This window comes from Neodiprion fabricii, chromosome 1 (assembly GCF_021155785.1).
Source record: "Neodiprion fabricii isolate iyNeoFabr1 chromosome 1, iyNeoFabr1.1, whole genome shotgun sequence".
Lineage (NCBI taxonomy): Eukaryota > Metazoa > Arthropoda > Insecta > Hymenoptera > Diprionidae > Neodiprion > Neodiprion fabricii.
This window is the reverse complement of record NC_060239.1, coordinates 35,607,454-35,625,083: the sequence shown is the minus strand read 5'-3', so window position 1 is coordinate 35,625,083 and position 17,630 is coordinate 35,607,454. Positions and strand designations below refer to the sequence as shown.

Below are 17,630 nucleotides of genomic sequence, written 5' to 3'. Positions count from 1 at the left end.
CAGTGTACTGAAATTATGGTGTAAATTGTAAGCAGAAAACAAAAAAAAAAAACAGAAAACGGTGGATTCGATCTGGAAAAAATTATCTGTCGGCTAATTTAAAAATGTGTATATAAAAATACTGTAAAAGGTTCAAATTGAAAATGAATTTCTTGAAACCGTTTCAAGGCAAATGAATTTTACTTGTATATGGTGCATTAATCCAGCAGCAATGCGTAAATGTTTACATGAATCAATCGAGTTTTTATTTTCTTTGTTTTTCCGAAGTTATACAAATTTATGTTTACAGTTTACGAAAGGTTAGTCTGACACACGTCCGATGTGAAAAATTTCGTTAAATTGCATCTAATTGATTCGCTGTCACTGAAATTTCATTAGGCTTGTACACAATACACCAAAAAAATCTGGTCGGCTTTAGCGCTGGATTTTTATAGGCGCCCGAATACGGCGATTGAATAATAATTAAGCTCTCGTTGAAAAAGAGGGTTAAAAAGAAGACAACGCGGGTATGAGGAAAAGAGTTTTAATGTAATTCCATAAATATACCGGTTATAAATATATATTGGCGTTATTGAAATTGTTGATCCGAGATCTCGGTTATCAAAGGGATTGGTACAGTCTCTGATATATATATATATATACATCCTAGAATGTTTCAGGAAAAAATTGTTTACGATTTTCCCCCACGGTATCCCTTGAAAAGTTTGTTCAGATTAAAGTAAATATTCTGTCAAAAGACGAGCGTTCCACGTTACGTGGAAAATCGCGCTCCATTTATTTTTCACTATTTTCCACATTTTTTAAATTTGTGAAGAAACACATCGCAGCATTTCAATTACTATATCTTTCCTGACACTCGTATTGATCCCAAAAATGACGATCCATAACACAACGATTTTTCACCCGGGAATCTTATTTTTCTAAATTAAACATTCATACCGAATTATAACTGTTTTATGAGATTGAATTAATAATGAAAAAATCGTCGGATAGACTTCTCAAACATCAACCGTAGACTTGATATTACAAGAGACGTAAATTGATATTATAATTGATATAATCAATGAAAAAAGTTACATTCGCGATGCTTCGTAAATTTAAATAAAAAAATTTTAACCGTGAAAAATCAACCGAACGCGATCTTCCACACACGTATAACGCTCATATTCCGACAGAACCTTTCTTTCAACTTTATTTCACTCTTTAGGCGATACCATGGTAAAAAATCACAAATTATTTTTTTCCCAAACACCCCGACACACGTACGTATAAACGTCGAAGCGCGGCCGGGGGTGGAAGGATCAGAAATCTCAAGGAAAAAATCTCTGCTGGGTGATCGTGCGAGAAGCCTCTTTTCTTCTCATCGCTCTCCCCCTCCCCCTCAGCCCGATGCATGCAGACTCCGGTGAACCCGCATTCTCCCCCCTCCTTTCTCTTCCCCATCCCCTTCAATCTTTCCCGGCTCCGATCCTCCCGACGTTCGGATGACTCTTAAATTCTGTTTCTGAATTCAATAGAATGCCGTCCCCCTCGTCCCGCACCGCAGTCGCACCTGCTCAAAGAAGATCCTCATCCTCATCCTCGTCCTCGTCCCCCTCGGACCTTTGCCGGATCCGTGGGGGAGAAGAAGAATAATATTTCATGCAGCGAAACCGCATTGCGGAGGAGCGCGTGTTTTCGGACTCCTTCCATGTGTCCGCGAGTGTCTGATTGATGCGGATACAATGAAACGGGATATTGTAGGTTACAAGGATACGATAAGCTTCGGAGTCTATTTAGGAATATGCGAGATTATTTATCGACCCGGAAAATTATTTTTAAGGGTGAACGGTCCCGTCTGCGTGAATTGAAAGATAGCGAAAGAGGATAGATCGTTGAAAATTTGGAGATAACCGAATCGTTGGAAATGGATCTCATCAAATTTTAGATAACGCAAGCTAACATATCAGTAATTTGACAGGAAAATTATTTATAATTAGAACGTTCAAGTTTGTTAAATTCGATTAAAAAAAAAAAAAAGAAGAATCATATCATGTTCGAACGTCTGTCAATTAGCGAGCAAAACGAAACCAAACATATTAGAATTTATCGAAAAAACCGGAGTTTCAATCATTTCGAACGTTCTAATAAAAAACTCAACTAAAACTGTTGATTTTTTAGCTCGCGTTGTTCAAATTCACTCAGATTCATTCCTATCACGTAGTATGTTGTTTCATTCGTGTGCGCCATCGTTGAAATTCTTTTAACGGATTTTGCTCTAGTTATATTATTTGCTTTCAACGATCCGTTCAATTAATTAGTAATATTAAAAAATTTCCACTCAAATGTACAACGATGATTTATAAACGTTAGTCAGTTTAATAAAATCCAAACTACCGTATTCAATCTACGTTTGTAATCCCCAAAAACTGCAGCAATCATTGCAAGAAAAAAAAAGTTCATCTCGTATTCCGATAATTTTCCGTATTCATTTGAAAGTTCAGTTGACGATGAAAATTTGCGGCTTCGGGGGGAAATTACGATTAATTTCCCTTACAATCGAGACGAAAACTTTTGCAAACAATGCGGTATTGTGCAGTTGCACGTTGCGGCGAGGCGTCGGTTTGCAGCGACTTTGTGTCCGATACACGACTCGACTGTAAATTGAGCCGTGATCGTATAAACTACGTTTCCAATTCGGTGATAAACTCTAATTTTCTCTCTCCACCGCCGTTTGTGTACGCAGTTCCACTTTACTTGAAGATAAATTACTTTCAATTAAGAATATAATCGAGAAGAGGCGCGATTATACGGCTAACAATGAAACTCGAATACCGTAAAAAGATTCAACGATCCTTTTGTCGCAAACTTCGATTCGGTTAGATACCGTTTTGCTTCGAATTTTCAATTCCGATCCGTTTTCTTACCCGCAGTTCTTATCGATTGCGCAATAATCGATCGGCCTGATAAATTAACATTTACGTAGGTACACGTAAAAGTATATACCACGCATGTACGTGGATCCAGAGCTTCGCTCCTTCGTTTAATTGACAACCACGTATACAGCTATACGTAAACGTCTATGTAGGAGAGAATTTTCCAATAAAGAATATAATGCGGCTGGTAACCGTCAGTTTGACGCGTTTATTCGCGGAATAATATAGCGAATGTAAATTAGAGAAGATTGTTACAGCTGATTGTGAGAGAAAAGAATTAGGTATTATATGCAGAGGCGAAATATATAATGGACTTTTATGCAATGTAGGTGGATACTCGAAGCGGAGATGAACCGGCGTCGCTGTATCAATGTATTATTCATACTGAAATAATTATAATATCGATCACCTGTTGTCCTGGCTGTAATTGATTGCCGTAATTACAGCCAGGATTTTGAAACGACGTCGCATGCTCGATTCGCGTATTATAACTCCGAGTACATATACATACGTACACGTGTACCGTAAGCGCGATAATGAATAAATAGCGTGGAACGGAGCAGGTATAATTAATTATCCTTTGTTGACAAAACGTAAATATTCAACTATAACCAAGCTGATAATCATCACTGCGCGGCGCAATTTAGTCAGGAAAATTACAACTGCCGTAATTTGTCCAAGGTATTCAATTTGGATTGTTAATTAGTTTCAGACTCGTGAGTCGGATCGTTGAACCAAGGCAAGAAGCGGGACAAGGAACTGCAATATAATCAAATTATTGTTTGTGAAAAAAAAAAAAAACGTGGCTGAAAATAAGTAAAATGGAAATTAGGGAACTTACGACGGAATAAAGAACTAATTTACTGAAATCCGTTTCTATGATTTATGATCTAATTCATCCATCAATTCCCAAATTAATTTCCGCGATTTTCTTTAATGACCGAAAAAAACTACACGCCAATCTTTTCGTCTCAGATTTGTTAATTTAATCACAAGTTAGACACGGATTGGGTTATTTATCAAATTGTTACTTTCGTAAACTGCCGAGATTTCTTTAAAAATGAAAAATAAATAGAATAAAAAATCGAAAACACCAAAATTCTGAATAAAAGCTTACTGTATCGATGTTTAATTTCAAGCGACTTAATGATCGTTAAAAATCCAGTAAATTCGTTACAATTCACTCAACGATTCTTCCGAACGAACTAAATCGTCGTAGATCGAAATCTAATTTACCGGTAACTATTGTTACTATAATAATAATTTTTTTTTTCTTTTTACGAATCTTGAAGCGATTTTAAACGAAACATCGACATCCGAGGTTTCTTTTCGACAGTTCAGGTATTCTTTTACCTTCGCATCAACGAACTCGAGTATCTCGTAACAAAATTGGTAAAGAATTAGATGTTTGGCGAACGAAGCTCGTTAAGCATCGGATTCCGTTAGTCAGACGAAGGCGCCGGGCTTCCAGAGGCTTTCAAGATCAAGCTTAGAGAGACGTGTTTCGGATCAGGGTTGCAGAAATTGAATGGCGAGAGAGGCGGAAACAGTCAAGGGGTGGATGGGTATAAACCAGGGAGCGAATAAGTCACTCTAATTCCACTAATCGCCGAGCGATTGGCTGGGTCGAGAACACGTCTAATTTAACTCAAGCTGTACTAACGATCCGTAACACGTGTTTCTCGCCATCCATATTCCTCGGTGCTGCTGCTGCTGTTGCTGTTGCTGTTTCTGTTGCTACAGGCCAAACCGCCAACGGCAGCGAAGCCTAGCCGCCATTATCGGCCACCGGCGGTAAATTTGCATAATGATACCTCATCGCCTGGAAGATGGGTTTCTGGCCGAAATATTCCAGCTGGAGACAAAGCCGGTGTCCAAATCGTAGCCCTAGACGTTATTCTGTTTGGCGAATTTCCCGACAGTTCGAGCAGATATTTTTCCCAACAGAAGCCGCGAAATTACACACCGAGCTGTTTCATTTTACAAGCGATCCGCGTTTGTGTTTACCTGTTCATTTTCTTTTCTTTTCTTTTTTTTTCTTACTCTCGAAAAGAAGGAAAATGCCAGAAAACTGTTACACTAGCAGGGGGAAATACGAATATACACGCGATTCTTGTTATTATTCTTCGTTCCGTTTGCTTCTTTTATTAAAGGGTCGATTTTTTTTTTTTTTTCTTCCAAGCTCGACAAACGTCGCAGAACGTTCTGCAAAACGTCCGTCCCGCGGACCAATTGTCCGGAAGAATTAGGAAAAACAGAACGAAAAGAGGAAGGTATATATATAATACAGGGGGGGAAAATACTAGGGAAGAAAATCTTTCTCGAAATCGGATCGCATCATTCTCAAAGTTTTTCACCGCCCCATTTCTATCCCCCTGTACTCAACCGGCGATAATCATCATTCTGGAAAACGGACGGGAAGTAATTGCGTAAGCACGGTATATGCGAGTGGGGACGGTATCTGTGTGTGGAAAAATTTCACGTCTGTTCGACCGACGTCAGATTTCGGTGTATTAATCTTTACAGGACTTGTTTTTTAAAGCCTGGAAAGATAGCCCTTTAAGAAGTTCTTTCAAAGCTAAGAATCCTCAATCAAACAGAGATAATAAATAAATTAATCAACGGTAAACTCGCATAGATATGTAATAATATTATCCGTAAGAAAAGAAATCTTTTTCTGCTTATAGAAATAAAATTTTTTCGTGGTAAATTATTAAGATTAATCGTGAGTTAAATTCCTCGAAATTTGTTGCCTAAAAGAATTTAATCGTATCAGTTTCAGGGCCTTTTTGACAGCGATAAGAAGAAGCTTCTTCCGTATTGTTTCCCGACAGAAATCAAAAATGACGAAGGTAATGGAGAGTGAAAAACGCGGAGCTAATCTACCCGAATATTTTATACGTAACGTTCCATCTTTCGAATCAAATTAGTGCGCGGAGTGAATTCTGCGGGCGGAATTCATGCCAATTGTTACGGTAGGTGGGTATTTCCAGAGGAAACGGTTTCGCATGGATTGGTCCGATGCGTCCGGTTCATTAGCCGAATATCACGAATCATCACATATATGTATACGTATAGCTGGAGTACGAAGCAAGCATCGAACTTTCGAGCTACTCGCGAGGATGCTGATGCCGGCAATCTCTGAAACGAGATTTCTCCCCTCTTGCGCGCCCTGCGATTTTTCCACCGCGGTTTTGCCGGAAGCTTTTATGTTCCCAGCCGCGGGGAGAGAGGAAAAGCCCCGCGATTTTCAATGCCTGAATTATCATTTACCAGGCCTTGATATAAACGCGGACGCGGAAAGCTCCCGACATCCTGGACCCTCACGCAGGATCAAACGGACCGCTTAATTGCACACAAAATTTTCAGATACATCAAGGAAGTTTCGATTATACACGTACAGTCGAAATATTCACGAGGAAGTTACTTACCGCGACGGTAAGATTGCAGAAAAATATTTCTTCGCGCCGATGCGGAAAATAAATTTGGATTCTTTAACGAAATTTAAACAAAAATTCAACGAAACGATTCTCCGGAGAACCAGAAGCGAATATTGTGTTGTAAGAAAGAAAATTTCCGCATGATTCTGCATTTTTTAAGAAATATTTAGACCAAAATTTTTTCACCGAATATCGAACAAGTAAATTTCTTCATCTTCAAATCGAGTCGTTGAGAGGTTTTTTCTTCGTGAAAACGGTGTCCTTAAATTAGCAACGTGACTGCGCGGAGGATAAAAACTGGGTATATCGGGAGGGTGAAAAAGTGTATAGACATTGAAAACGGCCGGTTAATCCGCTTTATAGGTAAATCTGTATAAGCCTGCCCCCCGAATTTGCGTATTATCAGCCTGACGCGAAATATTATAATATTAAGGATATCACATTACACGAGGTGAATAATACCGGACAGAGTGATTATTATAATTTCGTGCTAAACCTGCGGGAACTCTCGGTGCGGGAACACCGGCACGGAACATTGCGCTCCGGGTTCCGAGGGTTTTAAAAAAAGCGCGTAGAACTCTTCTCATCGTCATTCTCTCTCAAGTATTTCCACGATTAAAAGCTTCCGGGGCTAATGAAATATCCTCATTTTACTCCGCCGGGGTAATAAATCAGCCGCCGCGATACGTCATCGTCCTCGACGAACGATGAGAAAAAAAAATAAATAAAATCATCAATTTGCACAAGTCAACTTACTCCGTACGAAATTAGAGGTGAAAAACTCTCGGCGAGTTTTAAATTCAGAAGGAAAGATCGAACAATTACCCGAATCAAGTGTAAAGTACTTTTCGTGTCTAATTCAACAATTTTTTCAACGAGATCTGTTTTACTCAATTTTTCTAGTTACCGTAAGAAATGAAATTTTTATCAGTGTCGATAAGTACGCGGGTATGTATGCGACTATATCGTAACAAGCTTAATTAACAATCTCGATTTTCCGTCAGCCAAGTTCTCCTTTGTCCCTGAATTATCCAAACTACAATGATCTCTATCTTTTCCAAAAAAATACCTCATTATTTCGCCCCAATATGTATTCCTGAAAATATTATTACAAACAAGGGGGATTAAAAATTGGTTGAAATCAACTCACCGATTTCCTGATTGGTTATCGTCGCGTGGCAGGGCCGAAGCGCAACGAGGAAGGCGATCGTCGAGACGGCGACAAAAAGCGGCGTCCCGACGCGATCGGCGCCTCTTTCCCCCATCGCTCCTTCCGACGCCTTTTTTCCCTCCCTGGAACGAAGCAACCACTGGATGACACTGCACTTGACTCTCCTATCCTCCTTCCACTTGATCACAATTTGTATTCACGTCGCACAGATCAGTCGGTGAAATCGGTCGATCACTCACTGCACGATCGTCGCTTTTAGAAATCGCAATATCGTCCAAGCTCCTCGAAGCTCTCTCCGAGTCTTCCGATTTTTGTAAAACCCTCTTCCGATCTAACGACGAGGAATCGCCCGACGCGCCGGATCTTATTTGATCATTTCATCATTCTATCAGCGCGACGTCGCCGAGGAAATCGGGCCGCTCGCATCGGTAATAAGGCCGGCTTTAACCGAATTGCCGGGCATTCCCTGGGCTATTTTATTATTGTTTATCGGCTCGTTTTTCCCGAACCCCAGCGATTCTCCCGGCAGCTCTCGATCCTCACTGCGGAAAGTTCACGTTCGATACTATTTCGCAAGATATATCAGGTGGTTGGGATCAAGTAAAGGGTTCAAAATGTCAGACTCAATTCAATTCAAACAATATCTACTGCCTGTTGCGTGGAAGGAAGATTTTGCAAAACCAGCGAGAATAAATTTCATCCAAAAAAAAAGTTGGATCAATTTTCACTCGTGTAGTTTTGCCGATGGTCGTGAAATTTATAAAACTACGATTCGATGAAATTTTTCGCTTCCACGATCGAGATCGTGTATTTTTGAAAATCGGATTATCGACGTTTTTTCACCAACGTCGAAACATTCCGCGACACTCGAAGACCGGAATCACGACAACTATTCGCTTCGCCGGCAGATCAAATATCGGTAAGACGGTTCAACGGTTAATTCCGTGCGGCATATCCTCGGTATCGGGAAAATCTCGAGGATTTCTGCGGCTGTTTTCACCCTCCGCTTTTCCACTCTTCGACCCTTCCACCCGGCAAAGCACCCAAGCTGTTTTCTCTATACGCGAATTTGATGCAGAGTCGATCGATAGTCGGTCTTAACGTCTCTCTCTCTCTTTCTCTCTTTCTCTCTTTCTCCGTCTCTCCCTCCCTTCCCACCCGTCGTCTCTAGGATTCTGCAGCGAGAGTAGCTTTACGAGCTTATCATCCGCCTTGATATTGGATACACGAACCGGCGGCTGTGAACCGCGTTCGGATTACACACACAAGACACAATCCGAGCCGCCTGCATCAAGCGCGAGAAATACAACCTTCCCCCTCCCTCCGCCTCCCCCTCGCCCCGTATATACCCGTATCGATATAATTATCGGGCGGCAGCTGCGCCGCGAAGTGCGAACCCTAATTAATATCCAGTTTAAATTCTCGCGATCCTGCGATCCTGCAATCCCGCAAATTTCTGATTTTAATTCTCTGACGCGTCGATGATATCGCGACGAGTGTTCGGTTTCGGCCTTTATTCGGCTAATTGCGAGACGAAGTTCTCCCGCTGCTTTGAGAACACCCGGGAATCATCCTCGTTCAAGACGGATAAAAGACTAATGGATATCACGTCCGTCGGTCCGACCGACAATGGAAACGCCGAGAGTGAAGATCAGCCCGATTACAGACGCGTTTCAACCCCCTTTCAGACTCTCCGCCCTCCCTTTTCCTCGACCCTTTCGACCCCTTCCACATTCTAGTCCTTACAGTCTCTAATTTTCAGTTTTATCATCGACGCCCTCGGGACTCGCTGATTTTTAACCGATTGAACCAACCTTCGTGACGAGTCGGATATACTTCGAAATACGGTAATTTTTTCACCGCAGTTTCGTCTTAATCTTCGTTTAATTTCCTATCATATTTACACCAAGTTTTTGTTTTCTAGATTAATTCTTTACGAAGATATATTTGCGGTCCGATTTCTGGGGGAGATCTGAACTTTCAGCCCCGACGATCGCACGACGCTTTATATACTTTAAATTCTTTTCTCTTCCTATTTTCTCAAAAATCCTGTATTATTAATTCCCCAAATAATTGATTGATCGCCAGAGAGAGAGAGAGAGAGAGAAAGATTTTCGAAGAGCAGATGAAAAAGAGTCAAGAGTGAAGATCGGCGATGAGATTTTCCGGTTCTATAATTACGCGAGCGAATGTTTGGGGTGTAAAGGAGTCTCGGTCTCTTGTTTGTTGTTACGAGCAACCCCCGAAGATATCGCCATATCCTCGCCCCCGGTATACGAACGGCGTTTAATCTGCTTTCAAAGAATCCCAGTCGCGCCTTTTTCCCATTCTTCCTCTTTTTCGCCTTCGTTCCAAGCCAGGAATAATACAGGCTTTATACACGCTCGTCTACGTACGTAACGCGTTTATCCGGTAGGTCGGTGACGTATTTATTTGAACCTCATAAATCTTGCGCGGGTAGAAACGAGAAAGAAAAAAACGAAAACTACCCCGCATGTGCTGCAAGTTTGACGCATGGCGTTCTGCCGATACACGTAACTGATCCGCATTGTAAAATATATATATATATATATATACATATATCGCTAACGAACGATCGTTGTAGCATGATTTATGCGATTTTATCAGTATTATACTGGTTTAGGATGAACACAAATTTCACAAGTGGAACAACGATCCGTTGGTTTGTATAAAAAAATTAATCGATAAACCACTTTGATGACGAAAATTTTTGTGCATCTAATAACGACAAAACAAGTTTGAACGTATTTATATATGAATATATGAACAAGTATTGTTGAGTAAAATTTTTTGAAATATATTGTTGTTATTATTATTGTAAATTGTAATAATTGCAAGTGATACGAGGGTGAGTAAAAGCTGCGGAAAAAGCTTCGATGTGAGGCCATGAATAGAGTCGTTATAATATTACGTAGTATTATACGCGGGGAAAAAAAGCTCAGCGCCGCTTGTTCGCGGGACTAAATAATCGCAGAATAAAATTTCACCGACCCTACCGCTCTCTTTCATTTCTTTTTACCACATTTTTCTTGCTTTCATTTTCTTCTTCTAAATCCTGCACCTTTTACCCTGGTAAGAGAACCGGAATTCACACCGATCTCCGCGTTTTTAAGTTCGTCGATTTACAATTACTTGCGTGAAAAATTCGCGACGCTTCCTGCGATACGATTCTCAGGTCAGTTGGTTTTTCCATAAAAGAGAAAACGAAAAATCAAAAATAGAACGACGCGATCCTCCTTTTTTTTCCCTTCATTGTCGGTGTTTGAAAATTATGGTTTAAGCATATGGTATCTTTTTTCTGAGGTAGAAGGTCGAAGCTTTATCCATGTTGGATGAAAAAAAAAAAAAAAAAAACGAGATTATAAATAGTTGTCAAATTACGCATTGATCAAAACGAAATTGGAATTTATTTTTCTGTGTAAATTTGTTTAAAAACGAACCATTCGATCTCCGCAGTGAGATCACGCGAAAAAGTGAAAAGGGGTGAAAAGCGGATGGTGTAAAAAATTGAAACGGCGTTTCGTCGCGCCCTTTAACCGGCGGTAATGATGCCGTGGCGAATCCGCGATTTTGCACTATTGAGCTCGAGCCATTCAACGTCGTCACGGAGATAATAATTAACTCGATACGTGTAAGAAAAAAAAAAAAAACAAACAAAAATCCCCGCACAACATCCGCCGAGAAAAAGGATTCCGCGATAATTGCGGAGGGAATTATTTTCAGCACTCGAATTCCCGCCAATCACGCATCGAGTCTCGATATTTATATTATATCGCGTTTCGATATGTCAATGAAATCGAGACGAGGACCAAGAAGTGGAAGAAAGAATTTATCCAAGGATTGTGAGACGGGTTTCACCGATCTGCATTCGGCAAACCTGCATATTATATATAATATGACGTCGTTTTCACCTCCTCGTTTCGATCCGCGATCCGCAATTATTTCGCGATGCAAAAAAATCCGACCGCTTTCCTTATCTCGTCTCGCGTAATGACCGATCTCAGGTCAGGCAGAACTTCGTTCGACCAGAATAATAGCGCGAAAAATTTAATTTACAATACTCGAGGGTGATATTGTTCGATTTGAATTGCAACGTATCGTCGTGTCTGTACCTTTTGTTTCACTTGCGTGTATGCACAGGTCGTTAAAACTTGAAAAACTTCAACAACACACTGTACGTCTGATTATCAGACGATTTACACACGTACTGTGTACATTAAATACAATCTGTAGTTAATTGTCCCGTCGACTTGTAGCGAACAGCTTTTTGTTGTTGAAATTGTTAATGAAATTTATCGCACTGCGCAGTTGTTGCAGCTAGCAGGTACGCAGCACCGTTTGTGCGTTATATCTGCATTTCTACTCTCGTCAAAGTTAATCAAACATTCCGCGTCTCCGTGCCAAACGAATCGTTATAACAAACATTAATCGCTCCCATAATTCCTCCAAACGACGATCAATTATTCCCGCACGTCGAGATCTCGGAGCGTCAAAAATTCGAAACTCTCCCCGCATGTGTAACGCGTAAGTTTTTCGGTTTGGAAAAAACTTTTTTCAAGCTTCTAATTTTTCATATCTCATTTCTCATCGTCCAGTCTATACATACATACGTACGTACGTATCTGTATACATATATATACACATATTTTTATTTATTTTTTTCTAGGATTTGCTGTCCTCGACGAATCGCAACGTCGTCGGATAAAAATAAAAAAAACGTGCGTAGTTTGCGCAATGCACTCTCGATAAGGGCTCGGATCCGGCCTCTCGGATATCACCGCGGACAGATCGAAACACGTTAGCTCGTACAGGCTGCACGGCCGAAACTGACGCGATCCGGCGAACGCGAGGCGCGCGCCGCTGTCCAACCAGAAACGCGTCCGACCAATCCCGAAGATGCTCGATCTTTGACGAAACGACACGAACCTTACCCCTTCCCTCGGGGGAGGAGAATTTTTAATTTTCTACAAAAATCACCGACTTTTGCATAATTTTTCAGAACTTCTGCCGCGACTTGGGAAAATTAGCGAGCCGTTCGCTAGAAAACTGCCAAACGATCTGCCAAGTTTTTACAGCTTGATTTTGAAATGGCAATTCGAAGACTATATTGTGCGAGAAATATCTGTCGGACTCTGATGAAACTCGATCTTGATTAACTTATTTATTCACTTCAACTATTGCATCGCAATTTTTAAGGAAAATGGTTTATTATTAAACGTATTCTGGTTGAGAAAAATTTTTGCGTTTCTTTTTCAAGATTCGAAAATTTTTACTTCCTCGACAATGAAATAATAAGTGACTTAACGAATGAATGAATTGAAGCGTTTGTTTGTTCTTTTTTTTTTTTAGGTAAAAATTCACCGATGTATTTGACGATATGGATTTCAGACGATTTCGTATAATACTTCGAATCTTATCAAGTCTTGAGATTTTAAATCACAAATACATCAAGATTTTTTGGGCTGAGTTCTGATACCGCTGTGAATTCTGACGGTTTTGTAAACGATTTCTGTGAGATTAATGTCGAGATTAATACACATCTCGTGGATCTTTCAGACAAAGATCTTAAAAATTTACGCGGAAAGACGTTTCACACGGCTCAGGATCTGCCGTAAAATCTATAAAGTATATGTATAATAATACTTCTCAGCCCGCATCGCGTCCGACAAAATTTACGCGTCTTTGGGAAAAATTTAATTCTGTGTCCTCTTATCTCGAATTCCAACATTTATCTGAAACCGTTTGTTACGAGTACCTGCTTGAATCTCTGAATCATTTCAGCAATTTAGTTTCAGATAATGGTACGCTGAAATACAACTATTTTTTCTCCATTCAACAACTTCGAAATTATTCTTATTCACACAAAATCTTATTTCTTTATTCGTTCTATCGACCAATTGTATAAAACGGAAAATGCGTGTCGTTACGTTATTTCTGTTGCGAAAAAGACGCGCGTTACTTCGACGATAAGAGGTAAAGGAAAAATCAACAAATAATTGTGAAATATATGATTCAGTTTTATCTTCAAACTTATTTCGTTCAAATTATTCAAGCGACTAATTCTTTAGAGATACACCGTTTTCTTAAATTGTGGGAAAAAAGTGGCGAGTGAAAAAGTGCTGTAAGTGGCATTAAAATTGAAACGAAAAACAGACAAAAAAGAAATCGGATTCAAGCGATAAATAATTATACGGCAGAAGAAAAAAACAATTTTTCACCGTCTTTTTTTTTTGTTTTTTGTTTTTCAATTCTTCTCTTCAATCGATACCCTCTGCAACATCATGCCAGCGAATTCGCAGTTCTCGCGTATCGAGAAACGAGCATACCTAAATTCCCGCAACGCCGAACAATCGTCGAGTAAACTGAAATATGAAAACTAGAATAGGAGTATCCGAGGGTCGAAGAAGGGGAGGTTTTCATCGAATCCGAAACCGAGGTTCAAGATTACGCCCTTAGACGTTAACCTGGTGGGTTGGAACGAGCGGCGAACCGGGATGGACGTCATTATCCGGGTTGTACTCGGAGGATTAGAGGATGCTCGAGCTTCGAGCTTCGAGCTTCCGCGTCCCGAGCAGATCGGTTCGTTACGTTTCTGTAAGACGTCGGGGCGACGGAAGATCTCGAATCCCGCGCAGCGGTAACGACATCGTACATCGGATAGATAGGATGGGTAGGAGATACGATACCAAACAGCCAGCCGATTGATGGGAACCGATACCGCCGGCTGCGGGCTTAGCGGTCCTTCTGTCGAGACGTTTAATTAACGAATATCTTAAAAGTATCGGCTGATACGCGTCCCTGTCACGTCACTCGGCGTATACGCGCGTAATCTCGTTTCATCCGGTGCGTGCGGAGTCATGATCGCCCCGAAATGCTCGAGTTACTCCGAATGCGTCGTCTGATGCAGCGGGCCGAAGAATTTCAAAAAATTTCACCCGCCTGCCAGACGACGTTTGTCTTCCGAACTCCCTCTCGAAGCTTCTTACGGTAATCCCGATTTATTTCAAGGATTTTCACGCACTCGGATGAAGAAAATGTAGCAGTTTTTTTTTTTTTTTTTTTTTTTTTTTTTCTTAAACCGAAATCATACGATCGTGCAAAGTATTTTTTATTTCTCTTTCAACTATTCGAATGAATAACAGATTTGAAGCGACGGGAATTGGTTGGGCTGAAATTGAGAAGCTCAATTATATTATTCGGTTTGTCATGTGGCAGTTTTTGCACGTACAAAATTGTCAAATATCAAAATCAATTCTATCAAATCACTGTATGCGATCAATTATACATTATTTTTGGGTACATCGTTGTGTATTATCAAATCGAAAAGCGAAATTTCAATCATCGTTCAACACAAAATTCACAGAACAATCGATCGCAACAATCATTCTGATCGAATACGTACCTGATAAAAGCGAAGTATCCGGTCAATTCAACAAAATTTCAGTTTATTTTCTTTCCCCGTGCAAAGATTCTATACCATCAAAATATTCCGTCAAGTTTTCTGAACTTCTCGTTTTGAAACGAAGAAGAAAAAAAGGCGTTGCAAAACTGTAAAAAGTTGTTATCAAATAACAGGATAATCTGTCCTCCAATATCGCAGCCAGCTCTCTTGCCACTGAACGTACGGTGCGATAAAATATTTTTCTCAATTCAACCAACAAAACGTAATTTTACCGAATGAAAAAAAAAAGAAGAAAAAAAAAGCAACGCTACTCCGCAAAACTTTGCCCTCGAATTAATCAGCAACATCCGTCTGATCGTGAATAAAGGAGAAAAAAACCGATACACGTTTCTTTCATTCGACTCAAAGTCGAGAAATATCCTTTTCTGCCGTTCCCCCAATTAAGCCTGTACACCTCAGTGCCAACAGACGTGACATAGAAGGCTGAACGTAATACGAACATGGTGAGAGGGAGAGAGAGAGGGAGAGAGAGGGAGGGAGATGGAGAGGAAGAAGAAAGCTGCGGCGCACGTTCAGAGGATGCAGCGTGTTGCCCGAAGCAGCTACTCCTTCATAATCTGATTCCGTCCGTTGCAAAGTCATGATCAGACTAGACCGGCGAGTCGGGGGTGGGGGCGGTGGCGGGGGTGGGGGAGGGGGCAGCGCGCCTCCGCTGCATTCAAATGTAATTTTCGAACAACACGGGGGCGCTCCTTGCGGGGTGAAAGTGAGGCGGTGGCGGAGGGGGGGGGGGGGGGGGGGGGTTGAAGGGGGTGGAAAGGGTGGCGCAGTGTCCCGTTGCGGTTTCAAATTGAAGTGCTTACAGTTCTCGGGATTCTTCTTGTGGCCCGGCATTGGTACGAGTTGGTAGATATTTCCCAGAGGAAGACTTTGGGAAAGACGAGACGACGGCGATCCGAATCGCGGTCGCTCGATTCTTGCGGGATCAAGAGACGCGGTTCAGAGTCACGCCAAGTACATTTGGAAAGAAATAGAGAAAGAAAAAAAAAAATACCTCCCACTGCCAGCTCGTAAGAATTAGCTCCCCAGATTATTTCGCTCGTACTAATAAAACTCCCGGCTTCTTTCCGAAACCGCCCCGTGAAGACCGAATCCTAGTAAACGTGTCGTTTTGCACAACCGCTATCTGCTACCCGAAATATAATACGGAATTGCCTTTTTTTTTTTTTTTGTCTGGCTTGACTTACAGACTACGTTCTTCTTTCGATGGAGATAATTTGAAAACGACTTTTTTGCAATCGCTTTGTTTGGTTTTTCTTTAGCTGTCGTTTGATCGCAAAAAAAAATTGAACCAATTACAGATACCTCCGATTATCTTGCGGGTCATGACGAAAATTTTGAACAATTTTCTTTGTATCGCTGAGTGAAAGCACGTTTTTATTCCAACCAAAGAAACTTTTCTTTCGTTACGTTTGATCGTTATGCTTGTTAATTTAAACAAATTCTTTTCTTCGTATACTCTGTTTATAACCGTATAATAATTCGAATCGGTATTGATATCCGTCACTTTTTTGACAGCGACTTAATTCATTCGTCGTAAAATTGTCGCCCTTGCGAATAAATCATTCATTCTGCAGAGCTGACTGTGCGATAGAATTCAATTCAATTTCTCCACGTGTCTAATTCAGTAATATAGACAATAGGGTAATTATCATCCCGCGCTGTATTGGGTGTATAAATTTATACGTGTACGCATTACATATACGTACAGCCGCCGGGTTGTTGAATCGTATCCGCAACGTTTCGCATTTGACGTGGGTGCCTACAACGTGCGTTTAATAATTTTACAGGAATATCGGGAAACGAAATTTGCCCCCGATCCTGCGGTCTATACCCGAATTTCCGCATCCCCGACCGTAATTATACTTCGTAATTTTATAATTGGACCCTTCTGCTGGCAAAGTCTGTGATATATTCGCCGGGAGCTGCCGGAGCGCCAAGTCTTCGATTTTGACTTTTCCTTGCTCGACGGTATTTCTGTACAATAAATACACAGAAAGGAACGATACGAAAGTAATTATGCCTACAGTGTCTATATCCTGTCGTGAAAAATCCAAGTACAATGAATTTCACCCGCAAATTATTTCAATTTCCAAAAGTCCTCTTCAACATCTTTTCGTTCCAGGTTAATAATTTTTATAATTAACGTAATGTTGCAAGCCCTAAAAATTTCACAAACTTCTATACGGATATACTTTGCAATAACAAACAGAAAGGATAGTTTCCTTTTCATTTCGTCCGACACTTATGCAGATTTTCTTTTTCCACTGCAACTCGGATAGAAGTCGGACAAATTTTCCACACCCAACGCGTCGCACAGAAATAATAATCATATGTATACCCGCCTGTTTGCCAGAGGCTAATTACACCGGCGGTTAGGAAGCCAGATAATACTTCGGTTTCATTCTTTATTCGGTGTGCAGAGACAAAAAGCTCGGGAAAAGTTAAGGAGCCGATTCAACGTTCAGAATCCGGCTTTGCCACAGGTGCCTGACGCCTCTCGGTTCTCGACTCGAGACTCGATTGTGCAGGCAGACAGGTACAACTCTCCCTCTCTCTCTCTCTCTCTCTCTCTCTCTCTCTCTCTCTCTCTCTCTTGCCTCGGGAACCCGGTGAATTAA

The 17,630-nt window shown here is 40.8% G+C and overlaps 1 protein-coding gene across 10 annotated transcripts in view; it reads right to left on the bottom strand.

Annotated features, from left to right (window-relative positions):
* LOC124174415 (nephrin-like) overlaps nucleotides 1-12,090 on the bottom strand; it is a 74,513-nt gene extending 62,423 nt beyond the window's left edge. For 9 of the 10 annotated variants that reach the window (XM_046553549.1, XM_046553554.1, XM_046553552.1 and 6 more), the window contains exons 1-2: nucleotides 11,660-12,090; nucleotides 7,506-8,091 (exon numbers count right to left, since the gene is read on the bottom strand). In XM_046553549.1, coding sequence (XP_046409505.1) covers nucleotides 7,506-7,620 — 115 coding nt within the window. In that variant the 5' untranslated portion in view covers nucleotides 7,621-8,091; nucleotides 11,660-12,090. The remainder of the gene's footprint in view (nucleotides 1-7,505; nucleotides 8,092-11,659) is intronic. The other variant, XM_046553550.1, reaches the window with a different exon arrangement.
* Nucleotides 12,091-17,630: the final 5,540 nt, after the last annotated feature.